Raw genomic sequence first — 18,936 nt, forward strand, 5'->3', positions numbered from 1 at the left:
TGTGTGTGTGTGTGTGTGTGTGTGTGTGTGTGTGTGTGTGTCAGTGTTTTTAACACCATTTCAGTCAGTACCTCCTTGTAGTGACCTCTGGGCAATGGCTTATTATCTCAATGGCGGATCCAGGATGGGGCATTTGGGGCAAATGCCCCCCCCCCCCTCGTGGAGGAGCCTGCCATGCTTCTGATTAAAACAGCTAGTAAATTTTATGTCAGGCCAACCGAGATCAGTTTAAAACTTATGAAAATATGCACATTTTACTAGCATTTCTTACAAATTCACCTGAGACCAAAGCGAACCGAAGTCAAACTAACTGTAAAATAGTCACTCAGCACCTTCGTGCGTACTAAGCGCCTCTAAAAATAATTATCGTGTTGCTGTTATTTAAGACATTCAGAGCCTTTAAAACAGTTTCAGTTAAGACTTCACAACCATCTGAAAAGGCCAAAATGGCAAATATCAACAGTGAGACACCACTAAGAGGTGATTATTTGCTGCTTTAAAAAAGCAGCACTGAACTATAGAGAATATGGTTCTCCCCATGCATGCAACCACCTACAACTTACCCTATTTGTGCCCCTCCCCTAGCCAGCTCCTGGATCCGCCCCTGTATCTGGCTATATAATAATTCATGAGGTTGGATTACTGTGTACTAAGCCCAGGATGCCTGATGGTGTGTCACTTGGGACACAGCAACCTGGTACCTTTGCGCTGTTTGTAGAGGTTTTGCAAGCCTCTGGGGCTTAAATCTGCACTTAAGCTTGGTGGGCTTGTTACAGGCACATTGGCTGTTACACTTTCTTCAACACTTGTTTTAGTCATAACTATCAATGTTAGTGTAATACATCCCAAGATTATTGCATTAGCCACTGTACATTTGGTATTGGCAATATATTTGTTTTTTTCCCTATTGAATTTTTCATGTTATTGGTTAGAAATTCCTCCTTGATGCCTTCTCTACCAAATCATTCTATTTTGCAGATGAGAATCATGATAATACTAAGCTATTGTGTACATAAGCAGGGTAGTGGTGTGTACAACACACTTACACAGTATTAGAACTCGGCGGTATTGAAATTTGAATACACGGTATTAGTAACAGGAAAATATCACAGTATATCAGTATATAGTTAGCTTGTTATTGTAACTATTGCATCATTTCTTGGGCCTAGTATTAAGCAAACAAAAAATATATATAGTTCAGTACAAGTAAGGACGTTTTGTAATGTGACAACATCAAGTTTTTGTTTAGGGCATGTCTGCTAAACCATCAACAAATTGGATAATTAAATACCAAAGGCTTGGCTAAAAGCAATCCAATACCAGTGTTCATCAATATACCAGTATTTCGATATATCGGTTATCAAACGCTGTCACGATATGATAATCAGTTATGATAATTTATCACAATAAACGGTATTACCAATATATCGCAGAGCACTACACAGTATTATAATTTACTGATTATGACTACAGTGCAGTGTACATAGCAGCTACGTAGCTACTTGTACATGGAGTAGGAGCTAGGGGTGGTCCAGGGTAATATGCTGCTGGAGCAAACATGGCTACTAAACCATTTAACATCACAACTTTGAAACTAGGCATGCTACATATCTATGATGTTTTGGTAAAGTACATATACACTATATATAAATATGTTCAGACCATACATTGGTACTGTATGTATACACACATATTGTTAGAATGTTACATAATGTTTCATGTTCTGTTTGTAGTATAGATCACCAAACTAGACCACAAGGAAGAAGACATCGACATGATTCAGATTCTGATCTTAGTCCTGAGAGAACTGGACACAAGTCACACAGGTATGAAGTCAAATAGAAAATGGTTAGCGGTGACAGATGGAAGAGCTACAAAACAAAAGACAACGTTGAGGAGGGACGGAGAAGACGTGAAGAGGAGGGATTAAAACTGAGGAAGGCGAAATGTGAAGAAGTTAGTTTAGTAGTCGTGGTGGTGATTTTAGGCGCATGTTGAGTGCCTGTAAAAGTGCCTGTAAAACTACATGTCTCTGTTGTCATGTTAGATTTTGAAGAGAAGGAACATAGATGTTGATGTTGAAGATGCTACTGTCTCACTTTATGACAAGGCTGGCCAGGAGGGATCAAAGGTCAGCTGTTCTACATACACCGTACAGTAGACCATTCGTATGCTCTATTCAGGTATGTTCAACAGCCAATTTTGGCAGGTTTTGATAAACCTGCTTTTTGCTAGTTTTGGCAACATTCAGTATCATATTTTTGCCAATTGTGGCAAAATTAGGTTTATCCCAGATGTTGGCAAATTCAGCATTGTCCATATTTTGCCAAATGTAGATCCAACATGTTGCCATTTTTGTCAATCTATTGGGTTCCATGTTTTGCAGCTTTTGGGTTATTGCCAAAGTTGGAACAGCCTTAAAAGCAAAGTCTGGCAATGTATTTTGCCATTGTTGGCAATTTACAAAATGCAACTTCAAAGTAGTGACAACAACAGAATTAATGTAAAAGTTACCGAGCTTCCAAAACTGGCTCTTTTATGGCAGGACCTTTTTTTGTCAAATTTGGCAATAATTTGTGACCCCCATTATTGCCAACATTGGGATCTGAATTATTGCAAAACAGTAGAGCAACGTATTTTCCTTGGCAAGCTAAGGAGAGTATACACCGCTTTGTCATGGAACCAGTAAGTGCTTCAATTTCTCTCACAAGCATCTTAACAATTATTCCAAAATTGGAAGGTATTTGGTGGTGTGCTTGATGAACAACCATCACAAAGTCGGCTTTCACCACAAGCACAACATTCTTTCCAGTTACTTTGCTATACAGGTAGATTATCACTCTGGATGAACCACTTGTAACTGTTCTATTTCCTGAGAGTTGCTATAATTTATGTATACCACATCACATTCATTCACCGTTGTGACGTGTTTAAAAAATCACATTTTGTAATTCATCAATTGTGTGCTGAAGCATAATACAATGGTCAACTTCTTCTTGTGTGCAAGACTGAAGAACAGACACATCTAATGTGCTGGTTGATACAACACTTTCTCCACTAAGGAAGCCTAACTGTAGCAAACCACTTTAAACCACAAATTAGACACAGCTTTTAAATTGTTTATTATAGTTTGTCATTTTCATACACAAACAAATTCTCTAACACAAAGCTGCTCTTATTTTCCAATCACATACAAAGGGGACACACCCTCTTTCAACACACCATTCCTAGCAGTCTGACTATAATTTCAGGTTAGCCCAGGCTACTGAACTGTTTCACCTGATTTCAGTTACCACTCTGTCAAGTAAACATGACGGAAACAGAAAGTAGGTGTAGCTTTAATACAGTACATAAACAGACTTTATTCATTGACTGAAGTTTTTATTAAAGCCTGTTTGTTCATGTGGGTGTTGGACAGACATACTGACACATAGACACACAGGTTTTTTCTCAAAGAACTACATTTAAAAATGTGTGGGGTTCTTGTGATCCTGTCACATATTGTGTACTATTTGTTTACTACTTCATATGATCACCTCCAATAGGTGCCCACCATACAGGAGTTGATCAATGACTTACTATCACCACAACCATCTACTGTGTAGGCCTCTGCCACTTTCATACAGGAAATTGTTAGCTAAGGGTGAGTGTGACTGATTGACAGGTTTTTGCAATTGAATTTGTCCCGTTTGCAATTGAATTCATTGGTTTTGCAATAGAATTTGTTCTGTTTGCAGTTGAATTTGTCATTTTGCAATTGAATTTGTCCGTTTTGCAGTTGAATTCATCAGTTTTGCAATAGAATTTGTCGTGTTTGCATTACAATTCGTCATAAACAAAATGGCTCCAAGAAACTAACCGTTCATTAAGAGATGAATTATTTACACCATGGAGAGTTACACTTGAGACACTACAAGATAATTGGAGCTGGTAGTACACAAAGCTTATAGCTGTCTGACAAGTTAATTATAGTTTGCTCTCAAGTGACCACACCCATTGCGAATGGCATAGTAGAGTTTGGAATGATGCTGGATAGGCTATAGAGGAAGAATTATTGCCTTATAAAAAGTTGTTACTACCGTTGTACTTGAACAAGTTCTTGTAGCAGCTGCTACACTATGTTTTTGTGTTTTCTCCAGCTGCCATTCTTGTTAAGGATGAATTTAACTGCAAAAGCAATGAATTCTAGTGCAAAACTGATGAATTCAATCGCAAACAGGACTAATTCAACTGCAAAAGTGATGAACTCAATTGCAAACAGGACGAATTCAATTGCAAAGTTGCCGAATTCAGTTGCAAAAACCTGTAATATGTGTACATGTGTGTAAATACACTGTACATTGCTACTGTATATTGAACATTTGTGGCAGGCACTGAGGCTCTACACACATTGCATACTTAAGATACACATGATATGCATACCGAAACATATTCTAGCAAACAAGTGATTCTTTGTTATGTCACAACAGTGATGAAATGTATTGTGGCTTACAGTATGTTGGGGACACACACACACACACACACACACACACACACACACACACACACACACACACACACACACACACACACACACACACACACACACACACACACACACACACACAACCAAAGCCTTCAGCTGTCATGATAGAACGGTCGCACCTACCCAGTGAACCAGCACTGGGACACCTGTATGCTACTCAGGTGCTAGTAACCCGCAGGAGGCTGTACCATGTTCCATGGGTGAAGGTGTGGGCACCGGAAATCCCACCTGGACCTTCACCCACTGTGTGAGACATAGACAGTTGGAATTTGCTTCCCCAGTTAATACCAGGTACCCATTGATGTTACAGCTGGGTGGGCTGCTTCCATACGTAATTGACACCAGGTCCCTATTTAAACAGTTGGGTAGACTGGAGCATTGTGAGTAAAGTTTCTTGCACAGCAACACCAATCGAGTGGGACCTTTCGATTACCAGGCCGATGCTCTAGCCACCTGGTTATGCTGCACACCTTCCTTCCTTCTCCGGGTCATGCGGCATTCCTAGGCAATCAGCAACAAAAGTGGACAGTCATACCACCAATGCACACCTGATTTACTGGCAGTAATCATGGCACAGCCGCATGGAAACCAGAGGACTCATTGAACTCCAGCAGCAGCATGCACCCTGGAATTATGAAAATGTCCAGCAAGCTGTGCCTGTCCTAAGTGCAGACTCTTCACTATCCCCTGGGAGGTTTGCAAAACCTCCACAGGGGCACCAGGTTGGTACTGTATGTATCAAGTGATACCATCAGATGGCATCCTGAGGTTGACAAACAGTAACCCAATTTGTGATCGTTAACAGCTTAGCCGACTAAAAGCCATGGCCCGTGGGTCACCTCATGGAGGTGTTGACCAACATAGTGTTAAAAAATACCAACCCGATTCCCTCCCCCTCCCCCCCACACACACACACACACACACGCACACACTTATGAATAGTAGACACATACATACATCAAAATGCACCTATGTATAAATACATTATATTTGCTGTATTTAGTCTATTGTATGCATCTATTAATTGTTTCCTGTTTCCTCCACAGAGAACCCTCCAATAGCAGAAGTAGTAGAGTCAGGATCGAGTCATCCCATTATTTGTACAATTACTGTGGAGGGATCACCAGTGTACTCTACAGGTAACTAGTATACTAATCCAGGATAACATTGTTATACTATGGTGTGGTCTAGTTTGAGTCTTGTTGGGTACTCGCCAACGTTGCCTCAGGCTCCTCATTACATACTAAAGTGGTAGTTGATGTAGGAGCAATACCATCACTCATAAGACTTCTCCATTCTCCGTTTGTAAACGTGCAAGAACAGGTTAGTGAATTTTAGTGAACTGGTTGATTGCTTGCTCAGATACAGTACATTCTATACACCTGTGTACAATATTGTGGAATCTCTTTTAATAGGATACCTTTGACTGTGCACACATTTTGAAATGTCAACTCCTGAAATCAGGACACTTTGATAATCAGGACACTGATAATCAGGACACTTTGATAATCAGGACACTTGTCCATAACCTTCAGAGACCTGAAATATACCTGTCTACTTTTTTTGAACGTGTACCAATATTTTCTCCTCATAGTTACGACATACATACACTGTAGATAACTAACCAGTAAAGCTTGATAAGTGTATTAACCACTTTAGTAGTTTTGCAAAAAGTCTTTAGCTGTTATCCTTATAGTACCTACATGTTGTATCTTATTGTGTACAGGCAGTGTGGGCACTAGGTAACATTGCTGGTGACAATGTTCAGTTCAGAGAATTTGTACTGGAGAATGGAATACTAGATCCTCTGTTATTGTGAGTGATCATTAATAAGAGTACAATGTGTTAGTTGTTATTGTAGGATATTCAAGAGCTCCAGTGCTAGTGGGGTATTAATGAACATGCCACATGGACCTTGTCCAATCTGTGTAGAGGAAAGAACTCTCTTCTGAAATCTGAATACGTAAGTTTGTGTGTATGCATGTATGTGTGTGTGTGTGTGTGTACATGCTGCGTTAATGGGTGCTATCCATCCCTCACAAAACATTCCTGTGAGACATGGTAGAGCCTCATACAAGGTAGTGTGGTCCTTTCCCAGGAGGATTAGCCTGTGTGCCTTAATACATTTCTACAGTACATGTGTTCATGTTTTACAAACACACATTTTGTTTAAGATACCCAGTTAGTAATTTGGTGTTTCCTTACTCTACTTCAGGCAGCAAGATGTTTACCAATCCTGTCACAATTATTATACCATGACAACCTAATGTTATATCAGACACCTGCTGGTCATTGTCATTCCTTGCTGACTGGTATAATGAACGTATTCAACAAGTCATCGACGCTGGAGTAGTAATGAGACTAGTAGAACTGTTAATGTGAGTGACTAGTGGATACTTGTATGTACTTATTCTTCCCACCAATGTGGTTCTGTACTGGACCATGTCTTCAAGCTTGTTATCTTCAGTACCAAAACTCTTCCAATAGTAAAATATGCATGGATGTTGTGAATTATACCTGTGAACTGTTATATCCCTACTGTGCTCAAGATACTATATAAATGCACAGTAGGGATATAACACTTCTTATTGTTTTACTGTGAATTAATATCGTACACTACTCCAGCTTGTTTCAGTAACTTTTTCGATATATTATGGTCCCTACTCTAGTTGAAAAATTCCAATTTTTCCTTGTATGTCGTTTCTTCACTGCATAAAAAAAATTATGAAGAAAGATCGATTCCTTACGATCACTTCAACGTGACGGAAACAAACACCCATAATTTGCATGTCCTTAGGTCTATTGCAGTGAAATAAAAAATTTCTAATTCCTCTTGAGTTGGCGAATAAGATGATATCTGGGTCTTATTTAAACAAAATGTGCTACCTCTACAACTAGCCGCCCAGTAAAATTGACCGGCTGAGCAAAACCCAGCCGATTTTTGCACATTCCTCAAATTCCACTTTATTACATCTCTGTAATCTATAGTAACAAAACAATGGACTGCCAAAGTTGCAGCCTTTTACGATGAATGGTCTTGGAATTACAGTGCTTGACAGTTGGAACAGTGATAAATTGGATTTATACAGTAACAATACGGGAAATAAATTACAGGCACTTAGAGAATCGATCATAACTCAAGATTGAAACAAACTACAAAGATGGGACTTAGCTCAATCTGTGCACCATGAACTGGCAAATCAAGCAGGGTATAGTGCTTTCCCTGTACTCCTCCATGTTGACAAAGAAGTTTCCAACTAAGAAATGACGACAGTGAACGTTGTTTTTCCACATCATAAATGCACACCCATAACTCACGTATCCTTTGCTATGCAAACACAAAAGAGAGATTTTCTTACTCTTCATAAACAGGCAAATCCAGTGATATATAGGTTTTATTAATTTTGAGTCATTGTGTATAAAAGTGTGCATAAAATTTTCATGTAACCCGCGTATTTTACCAGTGTGTTTCAGTTCATCGATTACATTGCTATGCATAGCTAAGCAAGCGTAACTCAGGCAAACCACTTCACAAAGTACACACAGAAGTATCTTCTTAACTGTTTATAGTTTGTCTATCATGTTTTCATATGCAAATTCCTTTATGGCTGCTCTTAATTTTTGTTCGCATACAAGGGGGATACGCTCCCTTTAGATATGCCATTCCTGGTAGCTTACGAGGCCTATAGTCATTACTGTATACACATGTAGGCTAACCCCTACCGTTTCACCTGGTTTCAGTTACCGGTCACACACCCTTCAAGTAAACACGACAAACACAGAAAATTGGACTTTAATATACAGTGTGTAAACAGCCCTTTTTTTTCGAACACAGAAGCATATCTTCGGCAAAACTATACCTTTGTAAATTTATGATGAACACAATGAGCCAATATTCAACTCTGTACATCAAGTTATGATGGTTAATGTGTAAGTACCTGTAGATTATTTTCTTGATGGCTTCTGTACGTGTCGATTTATTTGCTTGTCTGACTGTCTAGCACTGTATTTCCCACACTACTCAACTTACGAAGCTGAAACTGAAGGCAATCCATTCCTCTGTCCCTATAGAGAACAAAGAAGCAATGAAGGAAATTTTGAAAAATGTGCAGATATTGACTGTTTCTAAAGTTAGGTCACATATATATCTAATCCAAAACAGCCAAGCTGTAAAAAAAGTATGCGGCCCTCAGAAAGGCTATGGTGAAAAAAGATGTGAAATCCAAGGTGGCGGCCAAGAAATGGCTGTGATGGTAGGTTAATGGTAAAAATTTTAATAATGACAATTCAGGTAAATTTTGTGAAGCGGCACAAAAATTCACCTGAATTGTCGTTATTAAAATTTTTACCATTAACCTACCATCACAGCCATTTCTTGACCGCCACCTTGGATTTCACATCTTTTTTCACCATAGCCTTTCTGAGGGCCGCACACTTTTTTTACAGCTTGGCTGTTTTGGATTAGATTTCATTTCTTTTTGTATTTGTATACCCCAAAGCCGGCCTATGGCCAGCTTTGGGACTTTTTTAACCTGTTTTTTTTTTTACTACAGGAAGAAGAAAAGATGAAGTAGATGTACTTTAAATATTTTATCAGTAAATGTACAAATTATATATACAAGTGGAACAAAAAATTAGGAATTTTCAACATGAGTAGGGATCAAAGTAATAAAAAGTACTGAAACAAGAGAGATTATCTACCACCTGAAGTCATGCTAGTACACACGTAATCGCTACTTCAGTTGCCAAGATTTAAGATATAATGGCACTGAAATAGGGATTACGTGTGTACTAGCATGACTTCAGGTGGTAGATAATCTCTCTTGTTTCAGTACTTTTTATTACTTTGATCCCTACTCATGTTGAAAATTCCTAATTTTTTGTTCCACTTGTTTGTGTACTTTTTACAAACATTGCATGAATCTTATCTTTTATGTGCATGCAGTTTCTATTACACAGGACACTAAAGTTACTTTTCCAAGTCTTGATGGTAGTATTCCCTTTGCCTTTCCGCTGACTCAATGCGAGACTTTGCCAAATCTTTGTTAAATGATGTTTTGGTGGCTTCAGCTGATTTCTCACGCGACGCTGTTACATTTTTGTAGTACTCATTAGCATGACGCTGTGATCGGCATTCACTGCTGTACTTGTCCTTTCTCTCTGAGAGTATAGACTCTCTATGAGCTTCATAGTATGCCCTGTTATTCTCCTTCTTTCTACTCTTCCGCGCCGCTTCCTTCGAAGGCATTGCCGCACCCAATATTGCCTCAGAGAAAACACACAAAGCAATAATAACCACAATACCCTTAGCTAACGCTATTTTGCTACGAATTATTTCTAATATCGCTCAAATACTTGAGGTAGATACGTTGTTTACAGCAAAGAAATGCGTTTACAAACGCAAGCAATATTCATTTTGTCGGTTAACTTTGCCAGAAACAAAAGATATAAGTCGCTAAGTATATTCACTTACACGTACAAAGCTTCCCGATTGTGAACAGCTTGCTCTTCCTGCTCAAAATCAACTTCGAACTTTCAACCACGTGTATTCGAATATTTTACCGCGAAGATTATGATTACTCTATTTAGCGAGCACTCTTATTGAAACGGACGGCGCCGTACATTGAAGCCATTTGTGGAGTTATTAACACTACCTGTAGTGAATCCAGGACGATGGCGACATTAAAGAACGATGAAAGGTAAGACCCTAGCGCAAGGATTGTATTTCTATCGGTGTAGGAAAGGTTTAATCTATAGGCAAAGCGAGCTGTTTTCATGCAAGAAGTAGGACTGTAGCTGTTGCCATCTTCCCGCTAGGCCTGGCTGAAGGCATCAGTTAGGGAGTCAGTCACTAGAAAATTCGATCAGATAGAATTTTTTTTTAAATTCGTGGAAACTCATAGGATGCATTTCGTGTCGTTTTGAAGGCGAAATCGTGCTTCACTTTTGTAATACAATACTGCTGAATCGCCGAGATGGTTTTGCAAGTCTGCTTTTGGTGCATAATTTTTTGGCGGGAAATCGTGAACCTTGACGATCCCTACCATTAAGTACTACCGTACTTAATGATAATACATATGTGACCGGATTTGCGAAAAGGGGCATTCCACGCACATCCAATTTGCCAACTTTGACAATTGATAACTTCAGATTGGAAAGAGCTATTGCCTTGAAATTTGGGCAGTGGTGATTTCTTTGCAGCTGAACTCTCTACAAGGTAATTTCTTCTAGCTGATCTCTCTACAGGGAGATTTGTTTGTAGCTGAACTATCTACAAGGTAACTTCTTCTAGCTGATCTCTCTACAGGGTGATTTGTTCGTAGCTGAATTCTGTACAGGTGATTTGTTTGCAGCTGAGCTCTTTACATAAATGGTTTCTTTGTAGCTGAACTCTCTACAAAGTAACTTCTTCTAACTGATCTTTCTACAGGGTGATTTGTTTGTAGCTGAACTATCTACAAGGTAATTTCTTCTAGCTGATCTCTCTACAGGGTGATTTGTTTGCAGCTGAATTCTGTACAGGTGATTTGTTTGCAGCTGAGCTCTTTACAGAATGGTTTCTTTGTAGCTGAACTCTCTACAAGGTAATTTCTTCTAGCTGATCTCTCTACAGGGAGATTTGTTTGTAGCTGAACTATGTACAAGGTAACTTCTTCTAGCTGATCTCTCTACAGGTTCGTAGCTGAATTCTGTACAGGTGATTTGTTTGCAGCTGAGCTCTTTACAAAATGGTTTCTTTGTAGCTGAACTCTCTACAAAGTAACTTCTTCTAACTGATCTTTCTACAGGGCAATTTGTTTGTGGCAGAATTTTCCACAGGGTGATTTCTTTGCAGCTGAACTCTCTACATGGTGGTTTCTTTGTAGCTGAACTCTCTACAAGATAATTTCTTCTAGCTGATCTCTCTACAGGGAGATTTGTTTGTAGCTGAACTATCTACAAGGTAACTTCTTCTAACTGATCTTTCTACAGGGAGATTTGTTTGTAGCTGAACTATGTACAAGGTAACTTCTTCTAACTGATCTCTCTACAGGGTGATTTGTTCGTAGCTGAATTCTGTACAGGTGATTTGTTTGCAGCTGAGCTCTTTACAGAATGGTTTCTTTGTAGCTGAACTATCTACAAGTAACTTCTTCTAACTGATCTTTCTACAGGGAGATTTGTTTGTAGCTGAACTATGTACAAGGTAACTTCTTCTAACTGATCTCTCTACAGGGTGATTTGTTCGTAGCTGAATTCTGTACAGGTGATTTGTTTGCAGCTGAGCTCTTTACAGAATGGTTTCTTTGTAGCTGAACTATCTACAAGTAACTTCTTCTAACTGATCTTTCTACAGGGAGATTTGTTTGTAGCTGAACTATGTACAAGGTAACTTCTTCTAACTGATCTCTCTACAGGGTGATTTGTTCGTAGCTGAATTCTGTACAGGTGATTTGTTTGCAGCTGAGCTCTTTACAGAATAGTTTCGTAGCTGAACTCTCTAAAAGGTAACTTCTTCTAACTGATCTTTCTACAGGGCAATTTATTTGTGGCTGAATTTTCTACAGGGTGATTTCTTTGCAGCTGAACTCTCTACTTGGTGGTTTCTTTGTAGCTGAACTATGTACAAGGTAATTTCTTCTAGCTGACCTCTCTACAGGGTGATTTGTTTGTAGCTGAATTCTGTACAGGTGATTTGTTTGCAGCTGAGCTCTAAACAGAATGGTTTGTTTGTAGCTGAACTCTCTACAAGGTAACTTTTCTAGCTGATGTCTCTACAAGGTGACTAGTTTGTAGCTGAACTCTCTACATGGTGGTTTCTTTGTAACTGAACTTTCTACAAGGCGACTTCTTCTAGCTGATCTAACACAGGGTGATTTGTTTGTAGCTGAACTCTCTACAAGGTAACTTGTTCTAGCTGATCTCTCTACAGGGAGATTTGTTTGTAGCTGAACTCTCTAAATGATGGTTTCTTTGTAGCTGAACTCTCTACAAATTAACTTCTTCTAGCTGATCTCTCTACATGGTGATTTGTTTGTAGCTGAATTCTGTATAGGTGATTTCTTTGCAGCTGAACTCTCTACATGGTGGTTTCTTTGTAGCTGAACTCTCTACAAGGTAACTTCTTCTAGCTGATCTCTCTACAGGGTGATTTGTTTGTAGCTGAACGATCTACAAGGTAACTTCTTCTAGCTGATCTCTCTACAGTGAGATTTGTTTGTAGCTGAACTCTCTACAGGTGATTTGTTTGAAGCTGAACTCTCTAAATGATGGTTTCTTTGTAGCTGAACTCTCTACAAGTTAACTTCTTCTAGCTGATCTCTCTACATGGTGATTTGTTTGTAGCTGAATTTTGTATAGAAGATTTGTTTGCAGCTGAGCTCTTTAAATAATAGTTTCTTTGTAGCTGAACTCTCTCAAGGTAACTTCTTCTAGCTGATGTCTTTACAGGGTCAATAGTTTGTAGCTGAATTCTCTACATGGTGGTTTCTTTGTAACTGAACTCTCTACAAGGTAACTTTTTCTAGCTCATCTTTCTACAGGGTGATTTATTTGTAGTTGAATTCTGTACAGGTGATTTGTTTGCAGCTGAGCTCTTTAAAGAATGGTTTCTTTGTAGCTGAACTCTCTACAAGGTAACTTCTTCTAGCTGATGTCTCTACAAGGTCACTAGTTTGTCTCTACATGGTGGTTTCTTTGTAACTGAACTCTCTACAAGGTGACCTCTTCTAGCTGATCTTTCTACCGGGTGATTTGTTTGAAGCTGAACTCTCTACAAGGTAACTTCTTCTAGCTGATCTGTCTACAGGGAGATTTGTTTGTAGCTGAACTCTCTACATGATGGTTTCTTTATAGCTGAACTCTCTACAAGGTAACTTCTTCTAGCTAATCTCTCTACAGGGAGATTTGTTTGTAGCTGAACTCTCTACATGATGGTTTCTTTGTAGCTGAACTCTCTACATGCAAGGTAACTTCTTCTAGCTAATCTCTCTACAGGGAGATTTGTTTGTAGCTGAACTCTCTACATGATTGTTTCTTTGTAGCTGAACTCTCTGCAAGGTAACTTCTTCTATTGATCTCTCCACAGGGCGATTTGTTTGTAGCTGAACTCTCTACATGGTGGTTTCTTTGTAGCTGAACTCTACAAGGTGATTTTTTCTAGTTGAACTATCTCTTTCCATAGTTGCATGAACTCCCTACAAGGTAACTTCTTCTAGCTGATCTCTCTACAGGGTGACTTGTGTGTAGCTGATCTCTATACAGGTTTCTTATTTCTAACTGATCTCTTGAATTCTCTTCAGGGTGACTGCTCTATTAGGATGAATGCTCTATTAGAGTATCTCGATCTCGCACTTGCTGCACCAAGTTGGATTTCGTGTTATAACTCCGTGGCTTTAAGTATGATTCTTCTACACCATTGATGAGCCTTTCTAAGATGATTACTCCATCTGTACAACGACTTTCAAAGCATTACCCCAAGCGGTTTATCTGGTAGGCGTGGCAAGCAGTAGTTTTTTTATTAGCTAATCTCGATTGCATAATTGTTACATACTGTTGGTTTTTTCGTTGTATCTTCCTGTTTTTTAGCTCGATTTCTTTCAAACCACAAAAGGTTTGAGGTTCAATAGTTAACCTATTCACCCACTGATTTTCAGCTTCTTCCCATACGCGGTTTACCCTGTAGGCGTGACAACATATTGGTGTTATTTTTCGTGAATAATCGCTCATAACTCTTAGCCTGTTTATCGTATTCCAGCCAAAGTTGGTACCAAGATGCACCTTTATATCCCCCTTCTGTGTGCCTAATTTCAAGGCAATCGGATATGGCGTTCGAGTTTTATAGCAGTTTTTGTAAGTGTGCGACAAGAAAAAGAAAAATAAGAAGAAAAAAAACGGAGAAACTGGGCCAATTTTTGAAGTAGCATATCTCGGGAACGCGCGAAGCGATTTCGCTCAAATTTGGAATGTGGAGTGCTGCAGTTGGGGGGGGCATGTCCACAGCAAAAATCGTCTTGTTTCATCAAGGAAGCACAGAGCTACGGAGGTGCGAAAATTGCGTTTTCTTTCTTCCTGTCAATATACTCACGGGTGTTACGTGCCGGCTTCTTGGGCCACACGACACACTACCGTGTGTCTTGATAAGATGAACAAAAAATTGGAAATTTTAAAATGGGAATAGGGATCGCTGAAAAAAGCCACAAAACAAGAAGGGATCGCTGGGGTGGTAATGTAAACCACAAATCCCTATTTTGAGTCTGTCATAAATCTTTACTTACATGCTCTGTCATTTTGAGGTGAGTCAAAATAGGGATTTGTGGTTTACATTTCCACCGACAGAGTCAAAATAGGGATTTGTGGTTTGCATTACCACCGACAGAGTCAAAATAGGGATTTGTGGTTTACATTACCACCCCAGCGATCCCTTGTTTTGTGGCTTTTTTCAGCGATCCCTATTCCTATTTTAAAATTTCCAATTTTTTATTCATCTAGTTTGTGTACTTTTTATTAATTCAGTAATGGATTATGAAGAAGACTGTTGTGAATTGTGTAATTTTGCATTCTGCATAGTAACACCGTCAACATTTCAGTACACACATGAAACTGATCAAATTGCAATGTACATACAGACTGAGAGTCTCCTAATATGTGCTACAATGTAGATTACTGGTGCCTTTAATAGCTGTCAAATTCAGTGCAAGGATTGTTGTTATACACTTGACTGCATTATTAGAGTATTTACATGACTGCTCTATATAATAGTTAGATGTCAAGAACCAGGGTTCTATGGGATTTAGAAAACTCGAAGGCCCTGGGCTGTGGCGCCTGAGGATTTTCTAAATCCCGTAGAACCCAGTGGTTCTTGACGTCCAACTTATTTAGACTACAACTCGTTATTGTACCTTGAGTTGACAGCTGCTTGTAAACGAGAAATGTATGGCTGATTACTAGAAACAAGCCCTCTACACCTCCCTACATTACAGGACCTCAGTGTGGCTGTTGCTACCCGTTTAAACGCCCATGCGTTGCCAATGTTACAGGCGCGTGCTATGTATCGAAGTACTGGACTCAGCGACTGGACTACAACTCATTGTTGCTGTAGTTGTGCCTCGACAGCTGCTTGTAAGCAAGTAATGTAGTATTGATTAGCCCATTACACCTCCCTCTAATTCAGTAAGGCTGTTACTAGCCATTTAAACGCCCATGCGTTGCCAATGTTACAGGCACGTAATTATCGTGTTTCGTATCGCCTCAGAGCGTGGTCTCTATTGGACATGAGCATGGCTCTACGAGATTTAGAGACCACGTTTTCAGCCAATCAAATTTCAGTATCAAACTTGTTGTAGTCTAATAGAGTATTTATTATGGCTAACCTGCCCACGTACAATAATCACGGAGCGGAAAAAACCACCTTGCAACAAAGTCATAAGCCCAGATTAAGCTTCCTGGCCTATACTGAGTTTAATAAAGACAGATTCTATTAGCCACAAGTAGTGCACACCAAAAAAGTTAACTCTGAGTGCAATCTTGTGTGGCTTCTCGAGCATAATGGCATTTTGGCAAGAAGAAACGGCCCGATTTGGGCTGTTTCCATCTGAAAACGAAATCAAAAATAGGTCATGGACATGCACAATGATCCATTCAGCAAGCCTTGCTACTTTTATCCCAGGATTCTCCTTGTAAACTTCGCTATGCCTGTGAAAGAAGAATAATTATACAACCAAGTACTAAGAATAATACGAAATGTGGTAAAATTACGTCATTAATGATGAATGAATAAATAAATAAATAATGTTTGAGAAAACTACGAGGCCTAGAGACATGAACTAAGCGGGGATAGATTCGCCTGTGAATGAAGGCACAACCTTATAATAAGTACGCCTGTTCATGCTGATGACTTTACCGTATGTGTAATTCTATATAACGCCCGGTGCCACGCCCTTGTTTGCTCGAAGGAGAAGATCAGTAAACGTCTGAGCAGAGGCCAGGCGCCACTTTACTGGTAAACAACAACATTACAAGTATGTTTAAATGTTTGTAACTGTACTTTGTGTGCAGGATATGCACTCCAGGCGTCATGCAGTGAACAACCAGCTGATGACCAGTTGGGATACCAGCTGATGACCAGTTGGGATACCAGCTGATGCATTCATAAACAACCAGCTGGAACAACAAGGTAATGAGTAATGTAATACTTGTACCGGTAGTTGTATTATACATCTTCATCCTTCATCTGGCTTGCTAGCGGCTGGAATTATTTTCCACTCGGCTTAACTACTACTCTACTGTGAGTCTGTAATAGCTAAACAAGAAGCCGATGCAGTGCTGCATATACAACAATGTGTAACTATCTCCTGTATGTTGTGCGTGACTGTATACATAATATTATAGACTGTAATCACTGTGCCAATGCCACACCGCTGATATACTGGTACATCACCAGTGGCCTCTAGTTACAACAGAGTCTGTTGTGCCATATTGGCTTGATTGGGATCAATTGCTAATTGTGCCTTCATCATATCCCTTATTCTGCATAGCCTCACTTCACTGCTGAGTCATCTTCAGAGACACGTCACACCTACAATATATAGTTACTTTCAATATATCTAACTTAACTTGGTTTTTGTGTAGGTTGTGTTTTAGTATTGTGGTTTTCTGATACCAGTTAAACTCCCTTGCCTGTGTACGTATGCATATGTATCGTTTCCACCGGTACACGCATACTGCTCTGAGTGCTGCCTATGGCACTGTTTATACTTGCCCAATGGGTAGGTTGCAACGTTGGTGTATGTACTTGGTTGTGTGTGACGTGGTCCTAGTAATAATATTATGAATAATAATAATATGAACAAAAGGACATATTTCAGTTTTGTCTGAAATACACATACTATTTCCTTTTCACTTGATACTTACTAGTGGACCTATACTCATTGCAAAGAACCATCAGAGGGTTGTTTTGAGTTGAAGGATGCTTATCAAGGTGGTTTTTAGGTGTGCGTTCTATTAGGATTTTTGCAAAAAATCATGGGCGATCCCTATTATGAACCCACTATCGTGGTTCATGATATGTATAGTTGACTGTGTACAGTATTTTCTCAAGTTTTCGTAACATGTTCTTTTAGCAAAATAATAATAAATGTTGTATCCCTATTGTGCTCAAGATACCATAATGGAAATGTACAGTAGGGATATAACACTTCTTATTGTTTTACTGTGATTTAATATCATGCACTACTCCAGCTTATTTCAGTACTTTTTATCGATATGCTATGGATCGAGTGCTATGGTCCCTATTCTAGTTGAAAATTCCATTTTTTGTGTACTGTGCTTGTTTGTAAACTCTTTGTAAATTATTATGACTGGTGAACCCATGTGTACCACATCAAAAGAAAGTAATGACTCTGCGCATCCCAGCTATCAATTATCATCTGAAAAGTGAAGTATCCATTACGCTTTGTTGTCAGCTTTGTTTAACCTGTTGCATAGCATTACGAATCAAGAACTGTTCGAAAAGCACCTTGCAATCAAAGTAGCCACTACATAAAATACGAATGATTTTCATTACAAAGGGAAGCCATCATGCGCTACTGCCAAATTGACACCTTTTGCTGTCAGCAAAGATGAATGAATGGAACACATCCATGAAGAATGCATTGTACGTGTTGCGGTATGCCATAAGGCACTTGTCCTGCTGAAGCGACGTCAATCAGTGAAACAATCAAGCCCGTAGCCTTAGCCGTTATCAGGTTCCACTTGTCTGAAGGCATCAGTCAGTTTCTCAGTCAGTCAGTCAGAAAATTCTGTTCAGTAATTTTTTTTTAATTTCATGACTACTTGTTGAGAGCATTGATCTGAAGGCTTGTTTGGGCTTTGTTTTACCTAACCAATACTGTTTCATCATCATCATCGGGGAAATGTAAGCTGGTGATGTTTTTTCATAGGCCACACCCAAACATTTGTGGTCCCTACTATACAGTACTATACTGTGTGATATCCTATCCTCCCCACACAGACATTGATAGACAGTGGAGTAATCCCAGTGGTACTGGATATTATGAGTACTGCTGAGTTTAAGACTAGGAAGGAAGCAGTTTGGGCTGTGTGTAATGCCATCTCTGGTGGAACACTGAACAAATTAAGTGAGCCTGGTTGTATAGTAATTACTAGGATTGGTACTTTATCCTAAACAAATATTCAAAGAATTGTTCGCTGTTGACAGCATGCACTTTTAAAACAGCCTAGATGATTGTCATGCAAAATTTGATATTTAAAAAATAACCTTTATGATACATACAAACTATGTGGCAAGTTTGAAATCCTATCAGCTAACATGAGTATGATGTATATACGTCCTCTGTATAGTACGTTTGTTAGTGATACTGATTACTTGCTGAATAGCCTTTAACTGTTGTGGTATGTATTTAATGAAGCCA

At 39.1% G+C, this 18,936-nt stretch overlaps 3 protein-coding genes across 9 annotated transcripts in view; 2 read left to right on the forward strand and 1 right to left on the reverse strand.

Moving 5' to 3' along the window:
- Positions 1-18,936, reverse strand: part of LOC136257839 (uncharacterized) — a 196,625-nt gene that overhangs the window by 59,422 nt on the left and 118,267 nt on the right. The window lies entirely within an intron of this gene.
- LOC136257840 (BUD13 homolog) overlaps positions 1-18,936 on the forward strand; it is a 33,859-nt gene that overhangs the window by 3,291 nt on the left and 11,632 nt on the right. For all 7 annotated transcript variants that reach the window (XM_066051145.1, XM_066051150.1, XM_066051144.1 and 4 more), the window contains 9 exons: positions 1,734-1,956; positions 2,048-2,131; positions 3,546-3,643; positions 5,572-5,664; positions 5,717-5,848; positions 6,252-6,340; positions 6,387-6,488; positions 6,741-6,903; positions 18,516-18,642. In XM_066051145.1, coding sequence (XP_065907217.1) covers positions 1,734-1,738 — 5 coding nt within the window. In that variant the 3' untranslated portion in view covers positions 1,739-1,956; positions 2,048-2,131; positions 3,546-3,643; ... (4 more) ...; positions 6,741-6,903; positions 18,516-18,642. The remainder of the gene's footprint in view (positions 1-1,733; positions 1,957-2,047; positions 2,132-3,545; positions 3,644-5,571; positions 5,665-5,716; positions 5,849-6,251; positions 6,341-6,386; positions 6,489-6,740; positions 6,904-18,515; positions 18,643-18,936) is intronic.
- Positions 1,846-18,689, forward strand: LOC136259429 (importin subunit alpha-5-like). The gene is made up of 7 exons (XM_066052917.1): positions 1,846-1,956; positions 2,048-2,131; positions 5,717-5,848; positions 5,941-6,096; positions 6,252-6,340; positions 6,387-6,453; positions 18,516-18,689. The coding sequence occupies exons 1-7, from the start codon at positions 1,846-1,848 to the stop codon at positions 18,687-18,689; spliced, it is 813 nt and encodes a 270-aa protein (XP_065908989.1).

This window comes from Dysidea avara, chromosome 6 (genome assembly GCF_963678975.1).
Source record: "Dysidea avara chromosome 6, odDysAvar1.4, whole genome shotgun sequence".
NCBI lineage: Eukaryota > Metazoa > Porifera > Demospongiae > Dictyoceratida > Dysideidae > Dysidea > Dysidea avara.